Here is a 25535-nt window from a genome sequence, read left to right as displayed (position 1 = left end):
ATACCTAATTTTTCAGATGCAGTTGATGCATATACGCAGGACTATATACATACATTTGCACATGAATTGCATTCCTGGATCCCAATCCTGCATACACGTAATTTTAAGCATGCAAGTACTCCTCCTCACTTCAATGGACCTAACCCACATGTTTTAAGTTAAGACTGTGAGTGAGTGTTTGCAGGACTGGAATGCAGAAGAGGAAAAGATTTAGGCACTAGACAGTATCTGTTTAAAACCTATATTTCCAAGATTGCATCTTAAATTGGAGTAGGTTTACTTATTTACTTATAACAGTTTTTCTGTCCACTAAAGTGCATTTTTAATTTTTCTACACAAATAATTGAGGAAGGTAGTTTGACTTGACTATCTATGACCTCCATCAAGTGAAGCATCATCCTTCTCCTGCAAAGGCACTTTCAAAGCTTTGATTTGCTTTCCAACACTAAATTGCCACTCTGGTGTTATCCATTCAAGCTCATGGCCCTAACCATAAAAAAACAACAAATACAAACCAAACAATAAAACCCAAGAAAAATTCTTAACGAAAATCCATTAAGGGATCTATTTCTTATGAAATAACTCTCCCAAATGGAGCATTCCCCTTCCCTTTATTATTAATTATTTATGAACTGGCCTACTTATGCATAACCGTATGCCACTGTTATTAGTAAAATTAATGGTCCTTGGTTTGTATTCCTTACTCTTGTAAAGGCTGCAGGATCGGGCCCACTGATTAATTTCAAGGGAATATATCAGAAGGAGGCTTTGGTTCCTAAACAAATATAATCTTTAGAGCACTTTTACCTCAGGGCAATATTTTTGTTAATTTATCACCCTTGCACGTAGTTGGTATTTTTTGTATTAATGATGGGTTTTTTTTCAATTTCCCTTACTTCTCGCCAGTTAAGGGCAGGGACAGATTGGGTGTTCTGACAGTCTCTGGATTCTTCTTCATCTAGCAAAAGCAGTTTGGGGGAAGGCAGGAGATGCTATTGGGCTGTATTTAACTCCTGCCCTCCCAGAGCAGGAAATTTGTCTATGGAGAAATAGTAGAGATGTGACTCCAGTCCCTGATAGGAAACTTCAAAGGAAGCTGGAGAGCCAGAGCAAGAAAATATTTTCTTGGATGAAAGTAGCTTTCTGTGGATCTCTGTATGTGAGCCAATGATATTCAACATGGTATACTGTACAGATGTATCAGTTCATGAGCAATAATATGTTATTTGAGCATGTGACCAGCTTTTAACCAATGAATTGAACAAAAATATACATTCACAATGAATATATACACATGTACACATAAAAATGTATTTTCTCCATTAGAGATCATTTTGAAGCGATAACAATACAGACTTGTGTATGTGATTAATTGTGATAATATGAAAGGCTGCAAGACAGTTGCTTAAGAAATGAGAACAACAAAGGAATAAACTACTGCAGGCATCACCAGAGCTGGAATGATATTGTACTGTGTACTACGTTTCCATGGCAACTAGCCATAGGAAGATGAATGTTTCATATTCACTCTGCTGTACATGTCTATAAATCAAACTTGCATAAAGAGCACAAGATTTCTGCTGTGGGGTGGTTCTCAAAACTGGGTTATTTTCTTGTTACTGGATAATTATAAGAAAGAAATATGAAACAATTAGGTCATTTTTAGCGGTGAAAGAACTAACACACAAAAATATTAATACACCTCTGGCATGTGACCCTATTAATTTAAGTGCAAAGCAGCATAAAATTCAGATCATGAATGGGATACAGTGCTTCTGATCTATGAGCTATGATGTATGCTTGCTAGCTTCAGAAACTATATGTCCATTATTCTTTTTTAAAAAAAAAGACATGTCATTTATTGACTCTTTCACATTTTCATCGTCATAATAATTATCATTTTTCAGCTTTGTTCTGCTATTTCACTTTCATTATTACAGTTTGAGGATTCAACAATTAAATATCTTCCTCTTATACACAAATGGTACAGCTAAGAGAGGTATTTCCTTGATAGCAGTAATTAATAATGCTGTATATTTGTAACTAGGTTAACCAAACATAAATCAAAGTTTCACAACAAAAAATAGAAACATTTCTTGCAGTGCTTTCTGGCAACAACTGGTATGCCACCATACAATGAGGACACCATGTTCACTTTTCATTATAAGATGTTCAGCTTAATAATTTCACATTGTCCTATTTAAACTTTTCTGACAATTCATACATGTACTCTCAAAGAGAGAATGAATAACATGGTTATGAAAAAAGTTTTAATTCATAAATCAACCATCTATCAAAATAAATAAGTGTCCTACCATTAAACCATTCACCACTAGGCATTACTAGAACCCCTGTGTAATGAATGGCTAGTGTTCTTACGGAACATTGACATTTCAATCAGATGTACCATGATTAAGCAGCCGATGTCCATTTTGTCTAATATACCTGGTAAGATCACAGAAACAGTTGAACTCTACAATTCATTTTTACCACAATATTTTTGTACATACTATGGTCAATAAATGTGATCAAAATAAATTGAAGATTCACCTGAAGCTTACATGAACCTTAGCATCAAATTACACAGAATATTAATATTTTTTGGGAAAAAACCACAATATATTTAGCAGACAATTTCTAAATGAAATTTTACATTAATCTGTATGACATGCAAATATTCTTGTATTGGTCTTATTTACTTGAAATAAAATAAAAAAACTGCACACTTACTATACCCAAGAACACTTTTGAATCAACTCTACCTAGTCTCAGTTCTTACCTTAAACAGAGCATTGAGCACCACCAAATGGTTGAGAAGATCTATTGCCAGTTTAAATTTATTCAGTATATCTGATCATGTTTATTTTATGTTTATAAATACACTTTACATCCAATACCAAAGTGAAGCACAGGTATTAACTGTTCATTTTTGGTGTGTTAGAGAAGTACACTATGCATTGTAATCCATATTATCTTGCTATATCATACTAAAAATGTACACTGTATTTTAATAGTAATAAAATGCATAAATGGAAAATCTAGGCAACTCATTTTAAAGCACCATGCCAGAGAGAGAGCAAAACAACATGTATGTTCACCTTTATATGAGCATTTTTGCACACAAAGCATCAGGCAATTGCACGTGTAAAACCTGTACTTTTCTGATATCAGCATGCAAATATTGAGTTTTACTTATATTCTTATTTGTGCTTTTTTGAGTAGCTCATGTGCTGCACAAGGATTTGTACATTTGGCTCTGAATATTGAAATTATAGTAGTTTTTTGTTTTAATGTAAATTACAATAATGACAGACAAATAATGCATGTGATCAGAGAGAAAAAGAATGTTTTGAAATGCGATTCATTCAAAAGCATTTTTGAGTTTAGCATGTAATTCACTATTTTAGGATCTGAAGTCACAAACACATCTGTGTGTGTGCATACGTGCATGTATACATTAAGTATCTAGCTAGGATGATATCATACATCTGTTGAAGACAATGACAAAACTACCATGGATTTCAATGAGGTCAGAATTTCTCCACTGTTATGTAACAACTGTCTTTGTACTTCTCTCCTTAAGATTTACCTGGCCCTGGCTTCAGTGATTGATATGTTTCTTTTAATTTTTACTAAAAATAATGCATTCTGAGATTTGACGTTCAGAAGCAAAACGTGTGCCCTAAACTGCAGCAGCAGAAGCTAAATAGGCATTAAAAGCTATGACCTTGAATTTTCTTTCTTTAATTTTTTTTTTCTTTTTTCTAGTTTCTTCTGGGACTAAGCACACACTCAGCATCTTTTACATTTTTTTACTTCAGTTTTATAAGAAAAATCTCAAACTTTCCATGCTTAGCTTCTTAAAATTAAAGTGATGCAGCAGTATGTGAAATGCTATAGAGACAGCACCTTTACCAACCTGCAGGGCTTAAATATTGAGAAAGAAAGTTAATTTAAAATTAAAGTTATTTAGATAACTTCATAGAGTTCCAAAATGTACTCATTAAGCTCTTTTCTTTCTAGTCCCAACAACCTATCTTAGAGCTTGTGCCTGCTCTTGGTCATCAAAGCATGCATTATCATGTATCTTACATGCACATATATTATAAATGATGTTACATAAAGTACACAGCAATTCTGTACCTAAGATCTAAATTTAACCAAAGAGCTCAATTCTGATGTGTGTGTGAAAGAAAGAGGAAAAGTTGGGGGGAAAGGAGGAACATTCTAAAGCCAGTGCAGTTTAAACTATACATTGGGCTGTTTGTTTTGGCTGGTGTGAGGGCATAGAGATCCAAATTTTGTGAGATGACAATATTGATGCTTCTTGCCCATACATTCATATATCTGTGTGTTTCTGCTTATATGTTTTTAATTCACCAGATGGCTCATTCTGGTCACCTGTCTAGGAAAAGCTTTCTGGACAAAACTTTGCCCAACAAAGTAAAACTCGCATACTAAGGGGAACAAGTACCCTCAATGATTTCAGTTGGGGTTATTAGTGGAACAAGGTGCTACTCAACATAGAGTGCCAGAATCTGGTCCCAAGTGATCACTATTATGTGAGAAACTGCAGTTCAAGTAGCAATGTCTGTATTAGATTCCTCTCCAGCTCTCATACCACATTCATAAATATGGAATCACAAGGCACACAACTTGCCAATACTGCATTACGGTATCTAGTGATCAAAGTTTTACAACATTTTACAGGTATGACATTTTGTGTGATGTGAAAAACACATTACAAGCTTCAGAGTGGTAGCCATGTTAGACTATATCAGCAAAAACAATGAGGAGTCCTTGTGTCCTCCCTTCTTGTCACCTGTTGGGAATAGCCCACTTCCACCTTAATTGAACTAGCTTGTTAGCACTGACCCCCCACATACACACTTGGTAAGGCAACTCCCATCTTTTCATACACTGTGTATATACCTCTTGACTGTATTTTCCACTCCGTGCATCTGATGAAGTGGGTTTTAGCCCACGAAAGCTTATGCCCAAATAAATTTGTTAGTCTCTAAGGTGCCACAAGGACATCTCGTTGATATTACAAGCTGTTTTTTTCCCCAGCTGTTACCTGTTAAAACCTGGATGCTATACCTCAGTGAAAAAAAACTGTGCAGCATACCTTTTGCTTCACTAGAGAAATATTATATCACAAAATTTTATTGTCCTCTTTTCCATTCTGTTATGCTCTGTCATACATGAGATCACATCCTGATTCCCAATAAATTAATGGCAAAATTGGGAGCAGGTTTGGGCCCAACATTTTCAGAAATTATTTTAGAAAACAAAGCCATGTTTAAATATATTTCAAGTAGTAGAGAGTAAAACAATATGAATACCAATTATATGAATAAGTGTACTTTATTTAATCATGGTTAATGTTACTTTGCTTTGGTCAGCAGACCAGTATGGACCTTACCATAAGTCAATATATTTGTTATATGACAAGAGAAGGATTTTAACCAATTACAGCACAGAAAAATCTAACATTAGCTGCTTCTTATACAACCAAAGAATCCTTAAATGACACTTCCACAAGGGTCACTTTGTCTAGCTATTCTATATTATTTACATCTGCCCATTCACCTATAGGCAATGTTCCCAAAGTGATTGCAATGGAGAATATAAAGTAACAGCAGAACATTTTTCAAACTTTAACGACATGGGTTCTCAACCTTTTTCTTTCTGAGGCCCCTTGCAACATGCTATAAAAACTCCAGGGCCCAGTGGCGGAGGGGGCTTGGGAATAGGTGTAGTTTGACTTCTATTTTGGGTGAGCAGGGGCTAGTGGGGCTCGAGCCAGATCCACATGGCGGGGTCCAGGGAGGGTGTGCCAATCCACCCCCTAACTCACCTCAGCAGGCCACCCGCCTGTTTGGGTTGTGTGTGTGTTGGGGGAGGGGGGGCGTACAACCAAAAATCATCATTCAAAGGTGAGGGGCTCAGCTCAAAAAGTTTGAAAACAGGTGAAGGGAGAGGGGTAGCTAAGGATTGTGTGCAGGCACAGGGGTAGCTCAGGGTGCAGGGAGAGGGGTAGCTAAGGATGGTGTATGGACAGGGATGTAGCTCAGGCTGCAGGCAGGAGTGTAGCTAGGTGCTGTGTGCAGACAGAGGGGTAGCTCAGGGTGCAGGGAGAGGGGTAGCTAGGCACTATATGCGGACAGAGGGGTAACTCAGGGTGCAGGGAGAGGGGTAGCTAGGAGATGTGTGCAGGCACAGGGGTAGCTCAGGGAGAAGGGTAGCTAGGGGCTGTATGTGGGCAGGGGGTAGCTCTGGCTGCAGGGAGGAGGGCAGCTGCCTGGCTCTGTCTTCCCGCCTCCAACCTGGCCAGTGGGTGGGGCGAGGAGGAGGTAGAGGGTGGTGTGCATGGAGCTGCCCTGAGGCTGCCCTGTTCTTGCACTGTAGCTTCGGGAAGGGACACCCCAATGTCCCCCCAACGCTGCCCATCGGCTTAAGGCTTTTGCCCCATGGGGAGCACTGGCTCTCTGGGCTCTGGAATTCAGCCCAGCTGCTCCCAGCTTCAGCCCCATGGTGGGCACCGGGGATTCAACCCCACAGAGGGTACGGGGAATCAGGACTTCAACCCCATGGCTCCTGGCTTCAGCCCTGCAGGAGTTGCTAAGACTCGGGCTCTGGGTTTTAGCCACAGGGCCCTGCAGCCCCTCTGAAAGGGTTCATGGACCCCCTGCTGAGAACCACCGCTTTACTAGGCATGAAAAGCAATATTTTTCTGCCCTCTTTTTATTAATGTGGGTTGTTGCATTTTCTTCTTCTTGTATAATACAAGACTTACTATAAATGGATGTTTCTTGGCCTACCTTCAGTCTGATCAGCCACACATATTATACACACCCCTGCAATGCACCATATGCTGAAAAAAGCCCTGAAAAGAGCTTTTAAAAATGATTAGCCCTACAGTGAAGTGTTAAATCTTTAATGCACAAATGTAAGAAGGTCACTCAACATACAAGTTATTCAATACTTAATGTCCTTTCTCCCCCTTTTTAGTCACCCTGAAGATGCTTTGACTGCTGCTCCGCTGGATGCCTCACTATGCACCATACTGAGACTCCAGAAAAAAAGAAAAAACAACACAATGCAAAAACTAAACCTCACAACCATTACAAGATCACCTTTAAATAACTTTAAACTAAAACTGTTAATCTGGACCAAATATCCACATGGAGTCTTTGGAACAAATACAGTATAATTTCATTTTAAGACTCTCAATACAATGAATATTGTTAGTATTATAAGAATCTATTACAACTTTTATAGGAACAAAATGATGTCACATTAGTTCAGCCAAAACTAGTATTTCCTGCAATGCAGCTTTGGAACTCTGATTATGCAACTGATAGCCAAAAATTAAAAACACACCCAAACATTTTTATAAATCACTCAAGTGTCATCCATCTGAAATGATAGAGGGAGAAACATTCCTGCAAGACAAGAACTCCCACAATACTTTAGAACTGTGGATCAAATAACTTTCTCTTTGTGAGTGCTGTTGTGATAAGAGAGCCTTCAAATTTACTCTAATTGTGAATTTAACTGTATAAAGTGAGTGTGACAAAAAAAAGTCACAATAACCTACAACAAACATTGATGGGAATATATGCCAGAAAAATCAGACCGAGAAACTGGATACGCCTAAACTAAAAAGGCCACATCAATATAATCAAAGGACTGTTGAAATTATGCTTGTTAAAAAACAGATGATGGCCAGAAGTTCATGAACCAAAATTGGGTATTAGGCCTAATTAGTGCACAAAATAAATAAGGGGATGGGCTATTCCACACACCATTCCCCTTGGGGGTCTTTAAAGAAAAAGACTTTGGGAGGAAAAGACTGAAAGAACAGATGGAGCAGAAAAACAGCCAGAGACTACTGAAGCAAGCTTCATCACCATGGTTCCCACCCCTCCACCCATCTCCTGGGACTCCAGGCCTTCATCATCTTAATCCTGAGAGATGTCCTTACCAGGCCAGGCCAGAGAAAGGTACCCAGATGACATCACCACATCTATCAGCTCCAGCTGAATCCCAAATACCGCTTCCGATAAAACGGACTCAGACTAGCAGCAGCTCCAACTCATTTCTACTAACTTCTCTTTTGCCCAAAAGGACAGTTATCACCTTTGATACATCCAAAAGACTATCAAACAAGGGAAAGGGGAGGGAGGATTCCTTCTAAAACTCTCTACAGCTAAAGGAAAAGGGGAAAAAAGTTAAAATAAAAGACTTACTTAATAATTTATATTTCAAATGCTTTAAACTGTTTTTCCTTCTTTTGCATGCCTTTAATAAAAGGTTAAAAGGATTTTAAATGGTGTGTTTGCCATGGTACTAAAAAGGCTGTGGTCTCTGTATGCCAAACACCAGACCTTGTTTAATGCTGGACAGTGACTGGGTTATGTTAACACCTTTGGCCCATATAGTCCATCTAAATTAATACAACAACATAGATTAGGGGTTAAGTTTCCAAAGTGACTTAGAAACAGGCTTTTAAGTGTCTTTTGAACATTTTACCCACAGGCTACTAAGTTATTATAGCACTTTAGGAAATTTTAGCTGTAGTCTCGGGTAGAGTGTATTAGCATGTTAGTTCCACAGTCTTCAAGAGACAACTCTCAAGTTCCAGTTTCTCAAACAAGTCATGAGATTGTGAAAATGAATATTTGTAGACTTCTGAAGAGACACTGCTCTTGCATCTGACGAAGTGGGCATTCACCCACGAAAGCTCATGCTGCAAAACGTCTGTTAGTCTATAAGGTGCCACAGGATTCTTTGCTACTGTAGGATGCAATGTATTAAATATTACCAAGCATGAAAAACTAATTAGTGGCTATAGTGTCTATTTAAAATACCAGACAAATCCCTTTTTCCTTGAATGGTATGTTATATATACACACACACGACTCCTGGGGAATTCTGCCTCAAAAATTTCAAAATTCTGTGCCAAAAATTGCAAAATTCTGCATATTTTGTCAAAATAATGCAATATAATCACACCAGTTTCAATAGTTTTGATAATTTATTTAAAACTACAATACAGAAAAAAAAGTCACAATAACTATTCAGCATTTCCTAAACACACGAAAGTTAAGTTATAAACACGTGGTAACTAATACCCTGCATTCCAGTTATAATTCTGGATTTTCATTTAAATTACATTACAGAACACCAAACAGCAACAACAAAAAGTAGAATGTCATTTTAAATTGCTCAGACTTTCATATATGAAAGTCATACAGTTTTGCTAATCATTGTCCTGCATTCCAGTGCAATCTAGTATTTTCATTTAAATTATAGTACAGAAAACAAAGAGCCTTCAAGTTTTTCTCACTTAGTGATTTCCTTCTGCTAGAAAGGATCAAATTGTACAGTGAAAAACTTTGCTCTGCATCTGCAGAATTTGAGACAGCATTTATGCAACTCAAGGCCAGCTTGACGATGTTTGGAATTCTCTCTGTCATTGAAAGCCAAAACACTTGGAGGTCTACAAAAATAGGTTGACTTTGAATAGCTTCAGGCACAAGCTTTCCCCTGTACAATTTTAGCTCCTGTTAAGGTACCTCAGAAAAACTAGGTATTGCTTGAAAGTATTCACAGTGTTCTAGCAGGATATAAACATGATGAGGATTGAATAACCTTTGTTATTTGAGAAAATTTAGACTTGGTTGTCCAAATGACAAATGTTGTCAAGCTTTTCAGATGCTTCATGGAATGCCTCTTTAAAGAGATCTAGACAGGCAAATCTTTTAACAGGAGATACGTTTTCTGTCCTCCTAAATTTGAAGAACTCTGAGGTGTTTTCTGAAGGGAGCTCTAGATGTGAACTGAAATATATCTGCAGTTCTTCCAGAAGGTCAAATGCTTTAATTGTGCAAGGCTTCCTGCTCTCAAATGCCAGATTTAAACTGAGAATTAGTTCACATTTCTGTGCTAGAAAAGTGATCTGTATTTTTAACAATGCATAATTAATTAGTTGGGAGCTGCTGTTGCCCTCTTCATTAAAGAATTCTTTGTAGAACTGCAAGTTCTTAGAGTGATACTGGAGAGCATGGAACCAGCTGTTTCAGCCTGTTCCACCTGGGCTAGGAGGCAGGGCCGTCCTTAGGCTTTATGGGGCCCTACACAGTATTATTAAACTGGTGCCCCTAAGCTCCACTGAGGGCGGTCCCCAGCCAGCACCACTGACCCCAGTGTGTTGAGGTGGCACAGCCATCACCCCCACCCACAGACCCCCAGAACCCCCTCCAATGCTGACACACACCATGCTTCATATGCAGCAGATGCTGCAGCAGTGGTTCAAGGCAGGCTCTGCACTGTCATATGGGGGCTGCACCTTGCCAGAGCCCACGGCCCTCCTGCAGCCCCTCGCCACTCCTGGCTCACCACAAGTATTTTGACAGGAAGTGCCAAGGAGTAATAACAACAATATGTGTGTGTGTGTGTGTGTGTGTAAGAGAGAGACGGTATGGCAGAGAGCCTGTGTGTGTGTGAGATAGAGTGTGTGTTGGGGAATGTGAGTGTGTGTGGGAGAAAGAATCTGTATTGGGGAACTGTGACTCGTGAGAGGCACAGTATGTGGATGTAAGAGCCAGTCTGCGTATGAGAGAGACTGTGTGTGTGTGTGTTTAAGTCCCCCCCTTTTTGCTCCCCCGCGACCCCTGACTCAGGTGGAAGTTTCGCTCCCCCTGTCCTGGCCCTGGCCCGGCCCTCGCCGGAGACTGAAAGGTGCAGGCAGACAGGGTCCAGGGAGGGACTCCACTCCAGGCGGCGGTGGGCCAGGCCACCGTACTGCTCTGGGCTCCCTGGGCCTGGGGTGTCACAGCCAGAGGCTGGAGCCCTCAACTGGCCAGCTGAGGAGGAAAGGAGGGGATGGGGTCGGGGAGAAGCCCGCCAGCCCAGCACTGAGGAGTGGCCGGAGAAGAGAGGATTCCAGCCATGGCCAGCAAGGGGAACGGTGCCCCAAATTTTCCAGTGCCCTACACAGCTGCGTAAGCTGCATATGCCTAGGAACAGCCCTGCTAGAAGGCATGGATGCTTTGACATCTGGAGACTCCTCTTGTAGTTTCTGGTTCATGAACCAGAGGTACCTCACTTTCCTACTACCAGAGTTACAGAACATGTTTTTGAAGCACCTTACAAATGTATCAACCATCTAAAAAGGCTCTCTAAATGATTCACCAATTAAATTAACAATATGTGCAGAAAAGGTTATATGCAGAGAATTTGGAAACAGTGTAGAAAACACAGGATCAAATGCCTTTTTCATGTAACTAGCATTGTCAGTATCAATTACTACATTTTCATAATCAATCTGGTACTCATTTACTGCTTTAACTACAGCCTGTGAAACAGTTGAGTGATTAACAGCATCTAAAAACACTGTATTCACCAAAAAAGAGTTAATATGCCCCCAGAAATCATGTTGTAATGGTGCAAACGGTACATTCAGAATTGATCTTGCCTCATCATCACAACATTCAAAGATAACAGCGATTTTCTTGTCTTTAAGCTTCAGTTTTTAGTTTTCCTTTTCTTTAAAGTACACTTCAGGTAAGCATGTCTCAGTCACAGTTGTGTCCTAGCAAGAATCGCACCACCATTCCGGACCCTGCTGTCAAGAAATTCTCTCATAAGTGGATGGTCAGTCTTTGACAAGGGGATGTTGGCACCTGCTAGTGTCTTCACCCATGCTGTACAAATCTGAAAGAAGAAGTAGTTAGATAAATCTTCAGTGAGCACAAGTATTTACCATCGATGTAACATCTTTAATCTTAGATTAATACATTTATTCATATATTTATTTCTGAATTTCTAGACTTTAATTTAGATTTATATATAGTAAACAATCATGTAGTCATCACTTACAAAAAAAAGTAATTTAAAAACAGAGCTGTCTATTCAAGATCTCAGAGCAAGTGAAGAAATTCCATCACTATGACTGTTCTATGCTAGTTATTTTTCTGTATTATAACATTTTCTTATATTTCCACTCACCTCCACATGTTCTTTTTCTGCCACTGTTTTGTTTTTCAGTGAATCGTAATGGTCTTCTGACATTTATTTCTGCCTTCCTCTTGAGCCGCATCCTCCTTCAGTTTGCGTTTTTTTGATGCAAAATGACCCACAATTACAGACCGTCGGTCATGACTGAGAACAACATTGCACAACGTGCAAAATAATTTGTCCCCATCCGCATGCAGTTTTGCAAGGAATTCTTGAACATGAGAAGCTGGTGTAGCTTTTGTTTAATGTGTGATGTGAAGGCCATTCACGTCATGCAAAAGAACAAATATCCCTTTGGTAACTTCATCTGGACCTGGCTGGGTACTTTGGGAAGTGCTTGGTTCTGATTGTCCTGACATTTTATTGACTGCTTGGTAAATGCTTTATTTTGTCCTCAAAGTCTTTTTTTTTTTTTAAATGGGTAAGTAAAATAAATCCTTACATGTAATCTAACCCCATTGTACCCCTTTGGCACAGGAAAAAAAAAAAGTGAGAAAGCACATAGATCTTCCTAGCTGAGGATTCCCTTACTGTCATTTATAATAAAGCTCCTTTACATCGCTCTGGCAATGCAGGGGCCTTAAAACTTTCACAGGTTTTATGCTCCGGGGGGAACTGACTGATAATGGGAACAGTCGACTAACAATAGAAACATTAACATTAAAAGTCAGGCGCTACATTTCTGCCTCAGAGAATGAGCTCAAATTAACCATCAACAGCAAGTTTAACAATGTTACTAACTACACAGTCAGGCTGCTAGTGCCTCAGAGAATGAATCAATTAACTCAGGCAGGGCTGCTACATTAGTGCCTCTAACCTGCCTCATGCATAAAAAGCCCTATGCTTACATGCCAGTGAGCTGCAGTAGCCAGGGGGAGGGAAAGACTCTCTCTCTCTCTCTCGCTTGTTGGCACAAACATACGCTCCGCCCCCCCCCCGACGGTGATAATGCAGGCAGGCGTACACACACCCAGCCCCCCCGCCCAGTCTCTGAGGCTGCTCCAGGCTCGCTGGAACAGACATGCTCCAAGCAAGAGGCATGTCCCCCAGCATATTTTTTTGCATTTTTCTGCTCGGGGAGCACAGAAAATGTGGACCATATGAATTCTGTGCCCCCGCATCAGCGCAGAATCCCCACAAGTGTAATATACAAGGATGTTGAAACAATAATGTGCTGAAGCTTGTATCTTTTGCTCTGGAACATAACCTACAGTTTCCAAATGTTTTACATATTTGAATTAAGAGAAAATTAAAGACTGCTATATAAGAACAAAAATCAAACAAGACTTTTATGTTTGTCTTACCTGAAAGCTTCAACTATGATCCTTTCAGGTAACTTTGGAGCAATGGAATTGAAGGCTCTTTTGAAATCTTCCAAAGTCAAAAATCCTCTATCTTGCTTAAAGAAGTAGGAAAATAAGATTAAAAAACAAAACAAAAAAAACCCCCACACAACTATGAAGAGTTATGCTTGCTCAAGAACCAAACATCATTTTTTAAACACATTAATTCTTATAAGCCTTTCCAGTAGATTCTCAGAATTTAAAGTACACTCTTTGAAGTTATTATAATTTCAACCAGAGTATTTTAGGAAACAGCTAGGATCCACGTACGGTAGGGTAGTGGGGGTGTCAAAAAAATGAGTGATTCAAGAATGATTTTGTACTGTCATTTTGGTGTATGCTACCAAAAACTCCATTCACAGGAATTACCCCTGCAGCATCTGTACTGTACTGTTTCAAATTTAAGAATTAATTTTCAAAATGACGGTTTTTAAAATAAATTTTTATACTGGTGCATTTGAAAGTTTCCCACTTTAAAATATACTAAAATGACCTTTTACGTGTGTTACACAATTTTTCTTCCCATATTTGGTAATTATCAAATTCCACGTGTGGCGTTGTATTTAAACAAGGTTTCCCCTCACAGTACATTTTCTCTTCTAGATTAATTCTGCAATGAAGTCATGATACTGAATATATAACATCAGAACAAAATCCATGAAAGAGACCAACCACCTATTATTATGGGAATGTCTATACTATGGAGCTAGGTTGCTGTAGCTATGCCGGCATACCCCTGTAGTGTAAATACAGTCTATACTGCTGAAAGATCTAGGAACACCACTTCTCTGAATGACAGTGCCTAAGATGGCAGAAACATTCTTCTGTAAAAATACCTGCATCTACACTGGGGGCTAGGTCACCATAGCTACGGTGCTCAAAGGTGTGTTTTTTCACACTCCTTACTTCCATAGCTATGTCAACCTAACTTTTAGGTGCAGGCAAGGCCTATGACTTCATTGCAGGATCCAACTGAAAGAGAAAGCAATAATTCAAACAGGGTTGTCACTGGGTACGTATGGGGAGGAGGGGGAGACACACACACACACACAAGCTGCTGAGGACTAGCAGTTCAGGACAAGAATGCTACCCATCAATTTAACAGATGGGAAACCAGATTGGATACACAAGATGCCTGATAGCTTTGGATAAAAGGGGGAGAATATATAGGGGTAGGCCCCTCTTTCCATTGTTCGTTGGACAGCTAGAGAAATGTGAACTAATTGGTCCTTGGTTCCCACCATCATTTATTTAAATCCTGGCCCAAGGTTTAGCAGGCCTCTTGCCCCATGTTTAGATGAACCCACGCTCCCTCCTTGTAGTTCTAGAGTATAGGAATTATACTTTTAGGTTGCTTTATGTTAATTTGGTGCAATTTGCAGCCAGTGTCCAGGATGGATAAAAGGCCAAAGGGCTAGTGATCAGAAAATAAGAAACATGGGATTTTGCTATGGACCAGGGTCTATGGCAAAGGGGTGATCTGAAGTCCTTGCAGCCTGCAGTCCCTCTGTCTGTCCCTTCTGTCCCCTTTGCTGGGGGAAAAAGGTGAGAAGATTCAGCAGAGCAAGCTGAATCCTTGGGGGTAGACACTGGAGAGTCTATCCTGAGTTATGAGCCATATGGTAGATGCTGAGTGTAGGGTTTACAGAACCTACCTAACATACCTGGCATGGGAAGATGGGGCAGATAGTGCGCCTATCCAATGTTAAATTTTAATAAAGTTGCAGCCTGCCATTTAAAATCTTTTTTGTGTGTGTCCTGATCAAGCTGCAGACAATGCTTGACTGACTCATTTCAGCACCTGGCCCTCCCTCTATTCCTCATGGGCCAAGCCTGTTTCAGGCCAGGGACCGATAGGAAAAAAAAATCCACGTGGAAAGGATAGTATAATAAATGCTACATGCCCTTGGTTCACTGGCCCTATTCTCAAGCTTCTCTCCTTTTTGCTAAGGGGAGTGGGGAGGGGATGAGAAAAAACAATCACATTCCATCCCCATAGCCTACCAGAAAAAGGAAAAGAACCACCAAGACTGGGTTCCAGAATAAGTCATAGAAGAAGATCCTTGCTGCTTTGTCTCTTCCCCTTCATCTGTCAGGCAGGGAAGGGAAGATTCCCTCCCATCTCCTGGGAGAGGAATCGGCCGCACAAGTGGTGTGCGTGAGTGTGCAGAGAAATATTAGAAGAAGAGAGTCCTGAGGGAGTTCCAATAATCGGGATGGAGATATGATAGTGGTAACATTAAGTGGGGTCAGGGTAGGTGAATAGCTAGAGATGATTTTCTTCATAAACTGGAGAAACATGCGGTGGAACAGAGAACCTGGGAGCCTACTGCTGGTCTCAACTGCCTGCTCTCCCTCCTTCTGTTAATCATCTACCTGCAATGCCATTACTATATTAGTTACGTTACTTGGAAAGATAGACACATAGGAAGATAGGGCTGAAAAGCTCCTATCTAGGATACTGCCCAAATCCCATCATAGGATAATGCTCTATTTTGCATATTTGTTTCAGTATGGAGGTCTCTCTTAAAAAACTCTTCAGGGAAGAAAAACTTACATTGCATGTCAAAAGCTGTGAATATCTGCCTTATTTCACTATGGTGTAGTTGTGCAGCCTTCTTTGTACTCATAAGTTTTAAAAATTCTTCAAGTAATACACCTAGAAAAATGGAAAATGTGAATATACCTCCCCCAAAAAAACCCTCTGCTTTATTTGCCCACTGCAACTATGACTGACTCAGGCAATATAATTGTAACTGCTTTATTATTAATGATAAGAACAAGAATTGAAACAATTACAGTATCTTTCATAATGTTAGGTTATGTGAAAATATTCTACTAGAGCTTTGCAAAATTCAGCTTCTTCTCAAATTATATTTCCATTTACCTGGCTCTTCTTTCTCTATTCCTTAATATATTTCTTGCTCGCTGGCTACAATGCCATCTTTCCTTAGACTGGGAGAACAGGACAAAGAAGTGGTCTCTCCAAAGTCAATAGCACTTGAATTCCACAAATAAAGGCATAGAGAGTGTATTGCACATACAATATAGCTGGCATCATTCCCAGCTCTGTCTAAACCCTATGAAATGCTCTGTAGCCTCAGGTTTGGTTTCCTATGCGTCTCCTAATAAAATTGCATGGTAACACTGGATTGGTTATTACACTTACAGACTGTGTAAATGTACTTAGAAACAAATTTATCTGATTTTTTTAGTGAGAGTTAAATAAAAAAAGAGGTTGGAATGCAAATATAGTTTGTTAAATCCAACCCTAATTAACTGTCTGGTATTTCTGAAAGCAAAGTACTTGTATAAAAAAAGAAATCTTAGGAAAAAAATGTATGCCCTAGTTTTTAAAAATAGAACAAGTCAAGACAGAAATAAATGTAATTTCAACTAAGAATTCTCATGTAGTCTAATCTTGTGCCTTACACCTGTGAAATATACAGATTTAGACCTATTTTATACAATTGAAATGATTTATAAAGAACAATGTCACTGTATTAGCTAGTTTTTTAAAACAAATATAACAAGACCTCAGTGGTTTCTTATTCTTACAGTTTTTCCATATCTATTTATATCTAATATGGTTCAGAAGCATAGCTCCTTCAGCTCCACCTACTGTCTCAATTCAAACCTTAAACTACAAGCGCTCAGGTTCCCAATGTTTTTTTCATTACTGCTTCTTGAAACATCACATTAAAAACCATTACATTCTCAGTTTCTAGAATTATAGACACATGCTGGTTTCAACTACTAGGTTCTGTATATACACAATTTCTTTAATAACAAGGGATGCCTAAACACACTGAACTTACCTGCCTGAGCAACATCCCTTTCAATTGGATAACTACGGAAGTAAAACCTTAGAAAAGCAACATGGGCTGCAATCCATTTATTTATTTTCTCTTTCAAAGTGGCACATAAGACTGGAAAATTATAGTATACAATTTTCCTTTTAAAGAACGACCCCTACAGTACTGTGCTGCCCATTCATTGATCTCTTAGCATTGGCTTTTTATCTAGTATAACTACAGAGCACAAAGCTACCTCAATACATAAGAAGCCATATTTCTAGTTAAAAATAAAGTGTTGTCTCATGGGTCAACTGGACACTTAAAAATCCATAATCTAAAAATTCAAGTAAACAGTTAACTTTGTACTTGTGTCTGGACTTAGTTTTGCAGATAAGACTCCTCTGCTCTTTATCAATCCAACAGACAAATAATGGAACAGTGGCAGAGGGACACTGTCAGACAATTTTCATTACTTACCAATACATACTTTGCTTACTCCCTGCATTTCTCTCAGGTTATGAAAACAGACTAGCCAGATTTACTTTTCTTTATAGTCAGCTTCTGTCAATTCCATTTTCAGGTTCTCATACTTTAGCACAATGCTGCTGTATTTGGGATGCATGTACTGCAGAGGCACATTTATTTGTTAAAAGCCACCTCTTTCCACAGTTTAAGAGACCATTTCAATTAGTCCGTAAAGCCTTGCTATTAAAAAACCTCAATTTTGAGTCCATACAGCTGCTCCAAAGCAGGGATGGTATAGTATATACCTAAGGTCAGTGGTGAGCTGGAGCCGGTTCACAAGAACCGGTTGTTAAATTTAGAAGCCAGTGTAGAACCGGTTGCTAAAGGGGTGGCCCAGCTTCCCCAGGGGGCAATGTAAAGGGCCTGGGGCCCCAGACTTTTTAAAATAGCCCCCAGGCCCTTTAAATTGACACCAGAGCCCCACAGCTGGAGCCCTGGGGGTAGGGCTGTGGGCTATTTAAAAAGTCTGGGGCTCCCGCTGCTTCTACCGTCCCGGTCCTTTAAATAGTCCTGGGATAGAGCCCTGGGATAGCAGGGGGCTCCAGGGGCTATTTAAAGGGCCGGGGCTCCAGCTGCCTCTGCTGCCCCAGTTCTTTAAATAGCCCCCAGAGCCCCGGGCTGCTGCTGCTACCCCGGTGGGGGAGGGGGAGAGGGAGAGGAGAAACTTGTGGGTTCTGAGGGGGGCAGGACGTGGGTTGGAGTCGGATATGTGGGTGTGTGGCGGGAAGACACGAATGTGCGGCTTGTACTGTACTCACCGAGCGGTTCCCTACCGGGTCTTCGGAGGCACGGAGGTGTGGGGGGAGGGAGGGGCGCGGAAGCTGTCTTCACTCACTCCAGGTGAAGGACCTGCTGCCGAAATGCCACTGAAAACCCGGAGCGAGTGAAGACCCCCCTGCCGAAGTGCCGCCGAGGACCCAGCAGGGAACCGGTTCTTAGGATTTTGGGAGCTCATCACTGCCTAGAGGTGGTTTTTACCACATAAAATAATGAGCTTTTACCGCTCAGGAAAAAAACTAGTTAGTCCCAGTTCTAGGCATTTTCTATTTTAAAAACTGTTTCATTCATGCACACTTTATTACACTTAGCTTTATAGTTACATAGTCAAATTGTGGTTACACAAGGCAGTAGATTCAGAAATTAATTTAGGGTTCTACAAATAAAAAGTACAACTGCAGTAAGGGTAATACTAATATATGTAACATATTCCAATGTTCAGTATTGTCTCTGTACATTTTGGTTTGGTATTTTCCTCATGGAATTTATATGCCATGACTCATATTTTGGTTTTCAATATTACATAATTATATATGCCAAAAAACTATCAAACCATTAAACATTTTTTCAGTAATTTTCATTAGTATATTCTATTATTTTTTTTCCCAGTTTAAACTGGTATTTACCAGTGCCTGTTGTAAATTAGTTTTTCCTGGAAAACTGCCAGCCTTGCACCAAAGACAAGCCCAAAAGCTCATTTTCATCATGAGTCCCAAGAATTTAGCAATTAAATAATCCTGACTCATCAACAGCCTCTGTAAATCTCTTTGTAATTAATCTGTAGCAAGTTCTTTTAAAAAAGTTTTATAGCCTAATTTTTAGATTACAGAATTCATGAATGAGAACAGACTAGAGAGAAAGGAAAGCCTGTTGTTTGCATATTACCTGAATTTTTTTGTTGCACCGAGGCCATTACTGAATCCACCTCCACCTGGAACAGAGAAAATATACCAGGCAATATTGTTGAGCCTGCTTACACCACGTGGTGAATTTGATCCATTATAGTAATTTCAATTTGTATCAACTGTAATTAATAGAATTCAATTCTGATCACATAACTATTTAACAGCATATCTTGTAAAATCATCTGCAGCGTTAGTTCAGTACTACAGCTTACATATAAATACTTCCCCCCCATCAAACATTTATGCATCTATGACCAGACAAGAAGCCAAAGGCCATGTCTATACTACAGAGTTAAGTTAATGCAAGTTACTCTGACAATCAGAAACCACTATAATTACATCGCTTGTGCACGTTCACACAATGCTCCTTGTGTCGGCAGAGCGTATCCACAGTCAGCACTCTAGCATTGAAAGAGCAGTGCACCGTAGGTAGCCATCTCACTGTGCAACGTGCCACCTTCTGCTGCTAGGAGTTGTGGGAATGAATTGCAGGACATCATGGGTGTGGGTTTACCATCCCAGGATGCAGTTTTTTCTGTCCCATCATTCTATGGGCTTCTGGCTACTCTCTGCACCATTTTTCAAGTCCCTGTAAACTGTGTGCCTGCCCTCTCTGCCTAAAAATATGGATCCTGCACTGCTCACCAGTCTTGTGATAACGGTTATTAACACAATGCAGCTGATCATACAATATTTTCTGAGCTGTGAATCCAAACAGGAATCTAAGGTGCCTGCCCTCCTGGACGTCACGGAAAGAAACAATTCCAGATTACTTTTGGCATTCATGGAGCAGCTGCACATGGTGGGCTGTTGCTATTGGTCTAGAAAACAAGCACTGAGCGGTAGAATCACATTGTTATGCAGGTATGGTATGACAAGCAGCAGCAGCAAAACTTTTGGATGCACAAAGCCACGTTCCTGGAACTGTGTATGGAGCTCGCCCCTGCCCTTCCACCAGGACACCAAAATGAGAGCAGCCCTGTCAGTGGCAAAGTGTGTGGTGATCACTGCGTGGAAGCTGGCAACTCCAGACTGCTACTATCAGTCATGAATCAGTTTGGAGTTGAGAAGTCCACCACAGGGGTTGCGTTTACACAAATGTGCAGGGCCATTAATCACATCCTGCTATGAAGGGCTGTGTTTCTGGGAAATGTGTGTGAAATGGGGGATGGTTCTGTGGCAATGGGATTCCCTAACTGCAGTAGGGTGATAGATAGCACACATATTCCAATTTTGGCCCTGGACCATCTTGCGATGGAGTACATCAATAGAAAGGGCTGCTTCTCTATGGTACTGCAGGCGTTGTGGATCACCAGGGTTGTTTTGCTGATAACAAGGCAGGGTGGTCAGGAAAGGTTCATGATGCACACACCTTCAGGGATATTGGCTTGTACAGAAAGCTGCAAGCAGAGATTTTCTTTCCAGACCAGAAGATTCCAGTGGGGGATACTGAAATGCCCATAGTGATCCTGGGAGACCTAGTTTACCCCTTACTCCCACGGCTCATGAAGCCTTACACCAGAAACCTTGACAGCAGCAAGGAGTGTTTCAACAACAGGCTGAGCACATGCAGAATGACTGATGAATGTGTGTTTGACAGATTAAAAACTCGCTGGTGCTGCCTTTATGGCAGATTAGACCTCAGTGAGGAAAATATTCCCATGGTCATAGCAGCCTACTGTACTCTGCATAATATTTATTTGTTAAGGTAAGGGGGAAAAAAGTTTCCCCAAGGGTGGAGCATCAAGGCAGATCAGATGGCAGCTGATTTGGAGCATCCAGATACCAGAGCTATTAGAGGGGCTCAAAAAGGGGGCTATTCGAATCAGGAAGGCTTTGTAGCAGCACTTTGACAATGACCCCCAGTAATATGTCTTTATATAATGCATTCAGTCAGGCTTGTTTACTTGCCACCTGGAACAACCCTTGTAATGATTGCTTCCTGAGCATGATTTATAGTTTGCAAATGTGCCAATTGCCACTGTGTATGAATTCCAGCAGCAACCATTGTGTGTAGGAAAAAAATAAAGATTCATTTTCTTTCTATGAGTACATTTTTATTAAACAGCAATAACCAATACACAGAATTTGCTTTCTTGCAAGGGAGATGACTCTGAGAAGCACTCTCTTACAGGAGGCGCTCATAGCTGTGTTTAAATCCAGCTATCATTACCTGTCCAAAGAGGGGGAGTGAAGGGAGTACTGCAACAGGCATGGGGAGGGCGTGGCACGCAGTTCTGTATAGGCTGCAGGGGAAGGCGAGCACACCTATTCTGACTGAAGTGCAATCAGGGACTTCAGCATCTCTGTTTGGTCGTGCATCGGTTTTTATCATCCGCTCCTGCCCCTCTAAAATATGCTCTTGGTGCTGCTTCCTCTCCAGGCTATCTATTTTCAATTTTTCATTAATTGTCTCTCTCCGCATGCTGTGATCATGATCTGCAGCATCAGACAATCGGAGCACCTCCCTAAACATATTCTTCTTATGTCTCCTTGATCGCCTCCTTGTCTGATGGAGGCACTCCATTGGTGTGTAAGATGTTCCCCTCCAGACCACAAGAAACAAACAGAGGCAGTATTGTGAGTGCACTCAAAGCATTGAATCATAATAGCTAAATACACCTCTTTCTCACTCTCCCTTGGCAAGCACACAGCTTAACAACCTCACTAAACATGGTGAGTTCAGCCCAGGGGGAGAGAAGGAGGTACAAGATGGAGCCAAGGGTCTAGGTGGTTTTTTTAAGCAGATCAGTGCAAGTGACTAGGGACACTATTGCAAATTCTGCCACCGTTTTCCACAGGTGAGGGTAAATTCAAGCTGATATCTCACTCCAGAGGGTAAACAAGGATGCAAGGGTGCATCTTCTGCAAGTGTGCAGCTTCAGACCGGGTCCCTATGCTGTTTGCCTGTGTGCCGCTTTGGTCCCTGCAGAAGTGATTACTGACTGCACCACAAAGTTTCCTATAGTGGGGGAAAGGGAAAAAAAAAAAAAAAGAGGCAGCTCTGCTAAGGAACCTTTGGCAGAAGATTGGCAAGTACCTCCAGAAAAGTTTCCTAGAGATCTCTCCAGAGGAGTCCCGTGAAATCTTGGTGTGCATTAAATTTTTCAGCAGTGCCCCCACTGCGTAGCTGCATATGCGAATGGGAAGCAGACGCAAATAGTGCTAGTCTTGTACATTTCTATCCCTTAACCTACTTCTAGCAAATAACAAAACAAAGGACAGCTCTACCTCATGTAACTGAGCAGTATCAAATCAAAATGAGCACTTACCAGACCTCCCCTCTCCTGCATCACACATGCCAAAGCGCTGGGACTGGCATGAACCCTCTGGAGTAGAGAAGAGGTCCTGGCTTGCCACACTACTGGATGACTGTCACCTGTCCACCTCATTCTCCAACTCCACTTCCAGTCCACTGGCCACTGTCTCCATCCTCCTGCCACCCCGTCCCCAAAGTATCCATGGGGCTCCTAGTGGTGGGGTCACCGCTGAGGATGGCGTCCAGTTCCTTGTAGAAGCATTAGGTCTTTGGTGCCGCACAGAGCGTTTGCCTCCCTCCTTGATCTTCACGTCACTGATGCGTGTCCCATTTGTGGCCCTTCTCCAACATGCCAGGAGAAATCTTCCTGCAGGTATCAAAGTTCTATGGCTGGAGTGGAGCTGGGACTGCACAGTCTCCTCTCCCCACAGAGGCAGCAGATCCAACAACTCTGTTGTACTCCAAGGATGAAAGCATTTGCTGTGTGGAGCTGCCATGGTCAGCTGGGAAGATGCAATGTGAGGTCTGCACACCGAGCAAACAGGAAGTGGAATTTCAAAAATTCCAATCCTTCAAAGGGGGAAGGGCAGATGCCTGTGTACCAGAGTTCGAACTGATGACCAGAGCAGTCAGCATGGGCATTGTTGGACATCTTTTAGAGGCCATTTATGGTGACATAAGCAAGCACAGTTTCTACATTGATGCTGTGTCAATCTGACTTTGCTGCAAAAAGCTCTTCACTAAAATGACAGCTTAGCTGCAGTAGTGTGATTATAAAAAAAAAACCAAGACCAAAAACAAAAACAGACTAATCCTTCCAGAGCTTTTTATATCAACTCAAATGGTTGAAGGGTAACAATTAATCAGATTTCCAGAAAGAAAGTTATTTTCTCCCCAGAAATATGAAAGAGCATGTTCCTGATACTTTAGTATTCATCACACAATATAACCAATAGTTGAAACTGGTAAAACAGATGGGAAAATGCTTTGCATTCAAAAAAACATTTTTAATTGTGAGTTATTCTACCAAGATAGTAAATCCAAGGCACTTATTGCGTCAGTATACAAGCATTGACAAAGCAACAGAGAAATATCAGTCCAAAAAAATGGTGTTACTTCTCTCCATTTTAACCCATCGCTAGACACTTATCTCAGGTGGGTCATGTTGCTAGAAATGTCATTTTAATAGTAGAAAGACAAGGTGGGTGAGGCAATATCTGTTATTGGACCAACTTCGGTTGCTGAGAGAAATAAATTTTCGGGCCACACAGAGCTAAGTGTGGCTCGAGAGCTAGTCTCTCTCACCAACAAAAGCTAGCCCAATAAAAGATATTACCTCACACACCTTACCTCTCTAACATCCTGGGATCAACATGGCTACAACTACACTGCATATATTAATAGTAATAAGTTTACAATCTTTAAAAATATATAATAGCAAATGTCCACTGACAAACTATAAGTTGTCAGACTAGATAAAATCATTTTGAAGGAAAGCAAGGAGTTGTGAAGAATGATCTCCTGGCAGAATAATGCAACAATACTATGTAATTCAATCCTTACTTTGTACATCATCCACAAAAGAGTTTACTGGTGACACCTTGTGGTTTAAAAAAGGATATTCTTATTTAAAAACAGTAAATAGAGATATTATCAGAAGTTAAAAAACTGAGATTGTTAGTTAAAAATTTATTTTGTGTACATCTCTAGAAAAAAGGTTTTGACTTCAATTGTGTGCAAAAATTAAGCAGTTTTCAACAAAGCCCCAGCTAGAAGCAAAAGCCTGTACATATTCTAAGCCAGACCAATAGGTACTTAGAACAAACAAGACAGCTAAATTTAATTTTTGAAATCCATGTATAATTCTTATAATTTAAAAACAACCTTTTATTTTTAAATAAAAGTATTGCAAGCAATTTATTCATATTATGGCATGTGGCTTAATCACTTTTGTTCTTGTAAGAAAAATCATATATCTTGAGCTGTTTAGTTTTTAAAATTCATATATTGCACATGATCCGTAAGTTTTTCCATCTGCTATTCCATAAGGAGTTTTTGCAGATGCAATTGCTGTACACGTGACACTCCTAATGATTAAGTGACATTACTGTGTGGTTGAAGAAACAATTTCGTCTCTACCTGAGAGGTGCTGATTCCCTGCAACCAACTCTTATAGTCTCAAAAGGAGCTACAAATACCTGTCACATCAAGATTGTTGTTAGTCACTTATAAAAAAAATACCATTCTAACCAAATGGTGTTCTTGTAGTCCCCAGTTTTAGTCCCTTACTCGTTTTGGATAAAAAGTTAACCTTTCAGCAAAATCTCTCATATCTCAGCCAGTGGGAGAATATTTTTGTAAAGTCTGGTAAAATTCTATTCTGTTATTTTTAAGTAATCTGATCATGGAAGGAAAACACTAAATTTTTTAGGATACTTTTTTAGCACTTAAATGAGTGACAAGTGGTTTGAAGTTAGCTTGCAGCATATGCAGGCCTCCATGAAGAGTTATTGCTTTAATAAATTGGGAGAAAGAGAGGAGAGAAGCTGGTTGAGAAATTAACATAGTGCACAGTACATTATTTCCTTATTAAGTGGACACTACACAAGATTAACCAGCTACATATGTAAACATGTGTCTGATAGTAACATGGTGATGGACACAGATACACTTGTTTCAGTGGTTACATACAACACCATGATTGTATAATCTTTTATACATGCTCTATCTATTCTGTTCAGGTACCATTCCAATCCCCAAAGTATATGACTGCGTTCCAATACTGTAAGAAATGACAAGACTAACATTTCACATGCGTATTTTATTCTCTCTCTCATCTTCTCCTGAGGCAAAAAAATGTGTATGTTGCGTAGTATTTTGCTAGGCTTTAAAAAAACAAAAA

General features: G+C 40.2%; 1 protein-coding gene across 7 annotated transcripts in view; it reads right to left on the bottom strand.

Annotated features, from left to right (window-relative positions):
* Positions 1–25535, bottom strand: part of EFCAB11 (EF-hand calcium binding domain 11) — a 105237-nt gene that overhangs the window by 76645 nt on the left and 3057 nt on the right. For 3 of the 7 annotated variants that reach the window (XM_045013971.1, XM_045013972.1, XM_045013976.1), the window contains 3 exons: positions 19355–19400; positions 15928–16029; positions 13332–13422 (listed from right to left, as the gene is read on the bottom strand). In XM_045013971.1, coding sequence (XP_044869906.1) covers positions 13332–13422; positions 15928–16029; positions 19355–19400 — 239 coding nt within the window. Of the gene's footprint in view, positions 1–1527; positions 1620–9039; positions 11725–12018; positions 12172–13331; positions 13423–15927; positions 16030–19354; positions 19401–25535 lie in introns of those variants that run through there. The other 4 variants (XM_045013970.1, XM_045013969.1, XM_045013973.1 and 1 more) reach the window with 4 other exon arrangements.

This window comes from Mauremys mutica, chromosome 4 (assembly GCF_020497125.1).
Source record: "Mauremys mutica isolate MM-2020 ecotype Southern chromosome 4, ASM2049712v1, whole genome shotgun sequence".
In the NCBI taxonomy this organism is placed as follows: Eukaryota; Metazoa; Chordata; order Testudines; family Geoemydidae; genus Mauremys; species Mauremys mutica.
Note: the sequence above shows the minus strand (reverse complement) of the source record. Positions and strands in the feature narration are given on the sequence as shown.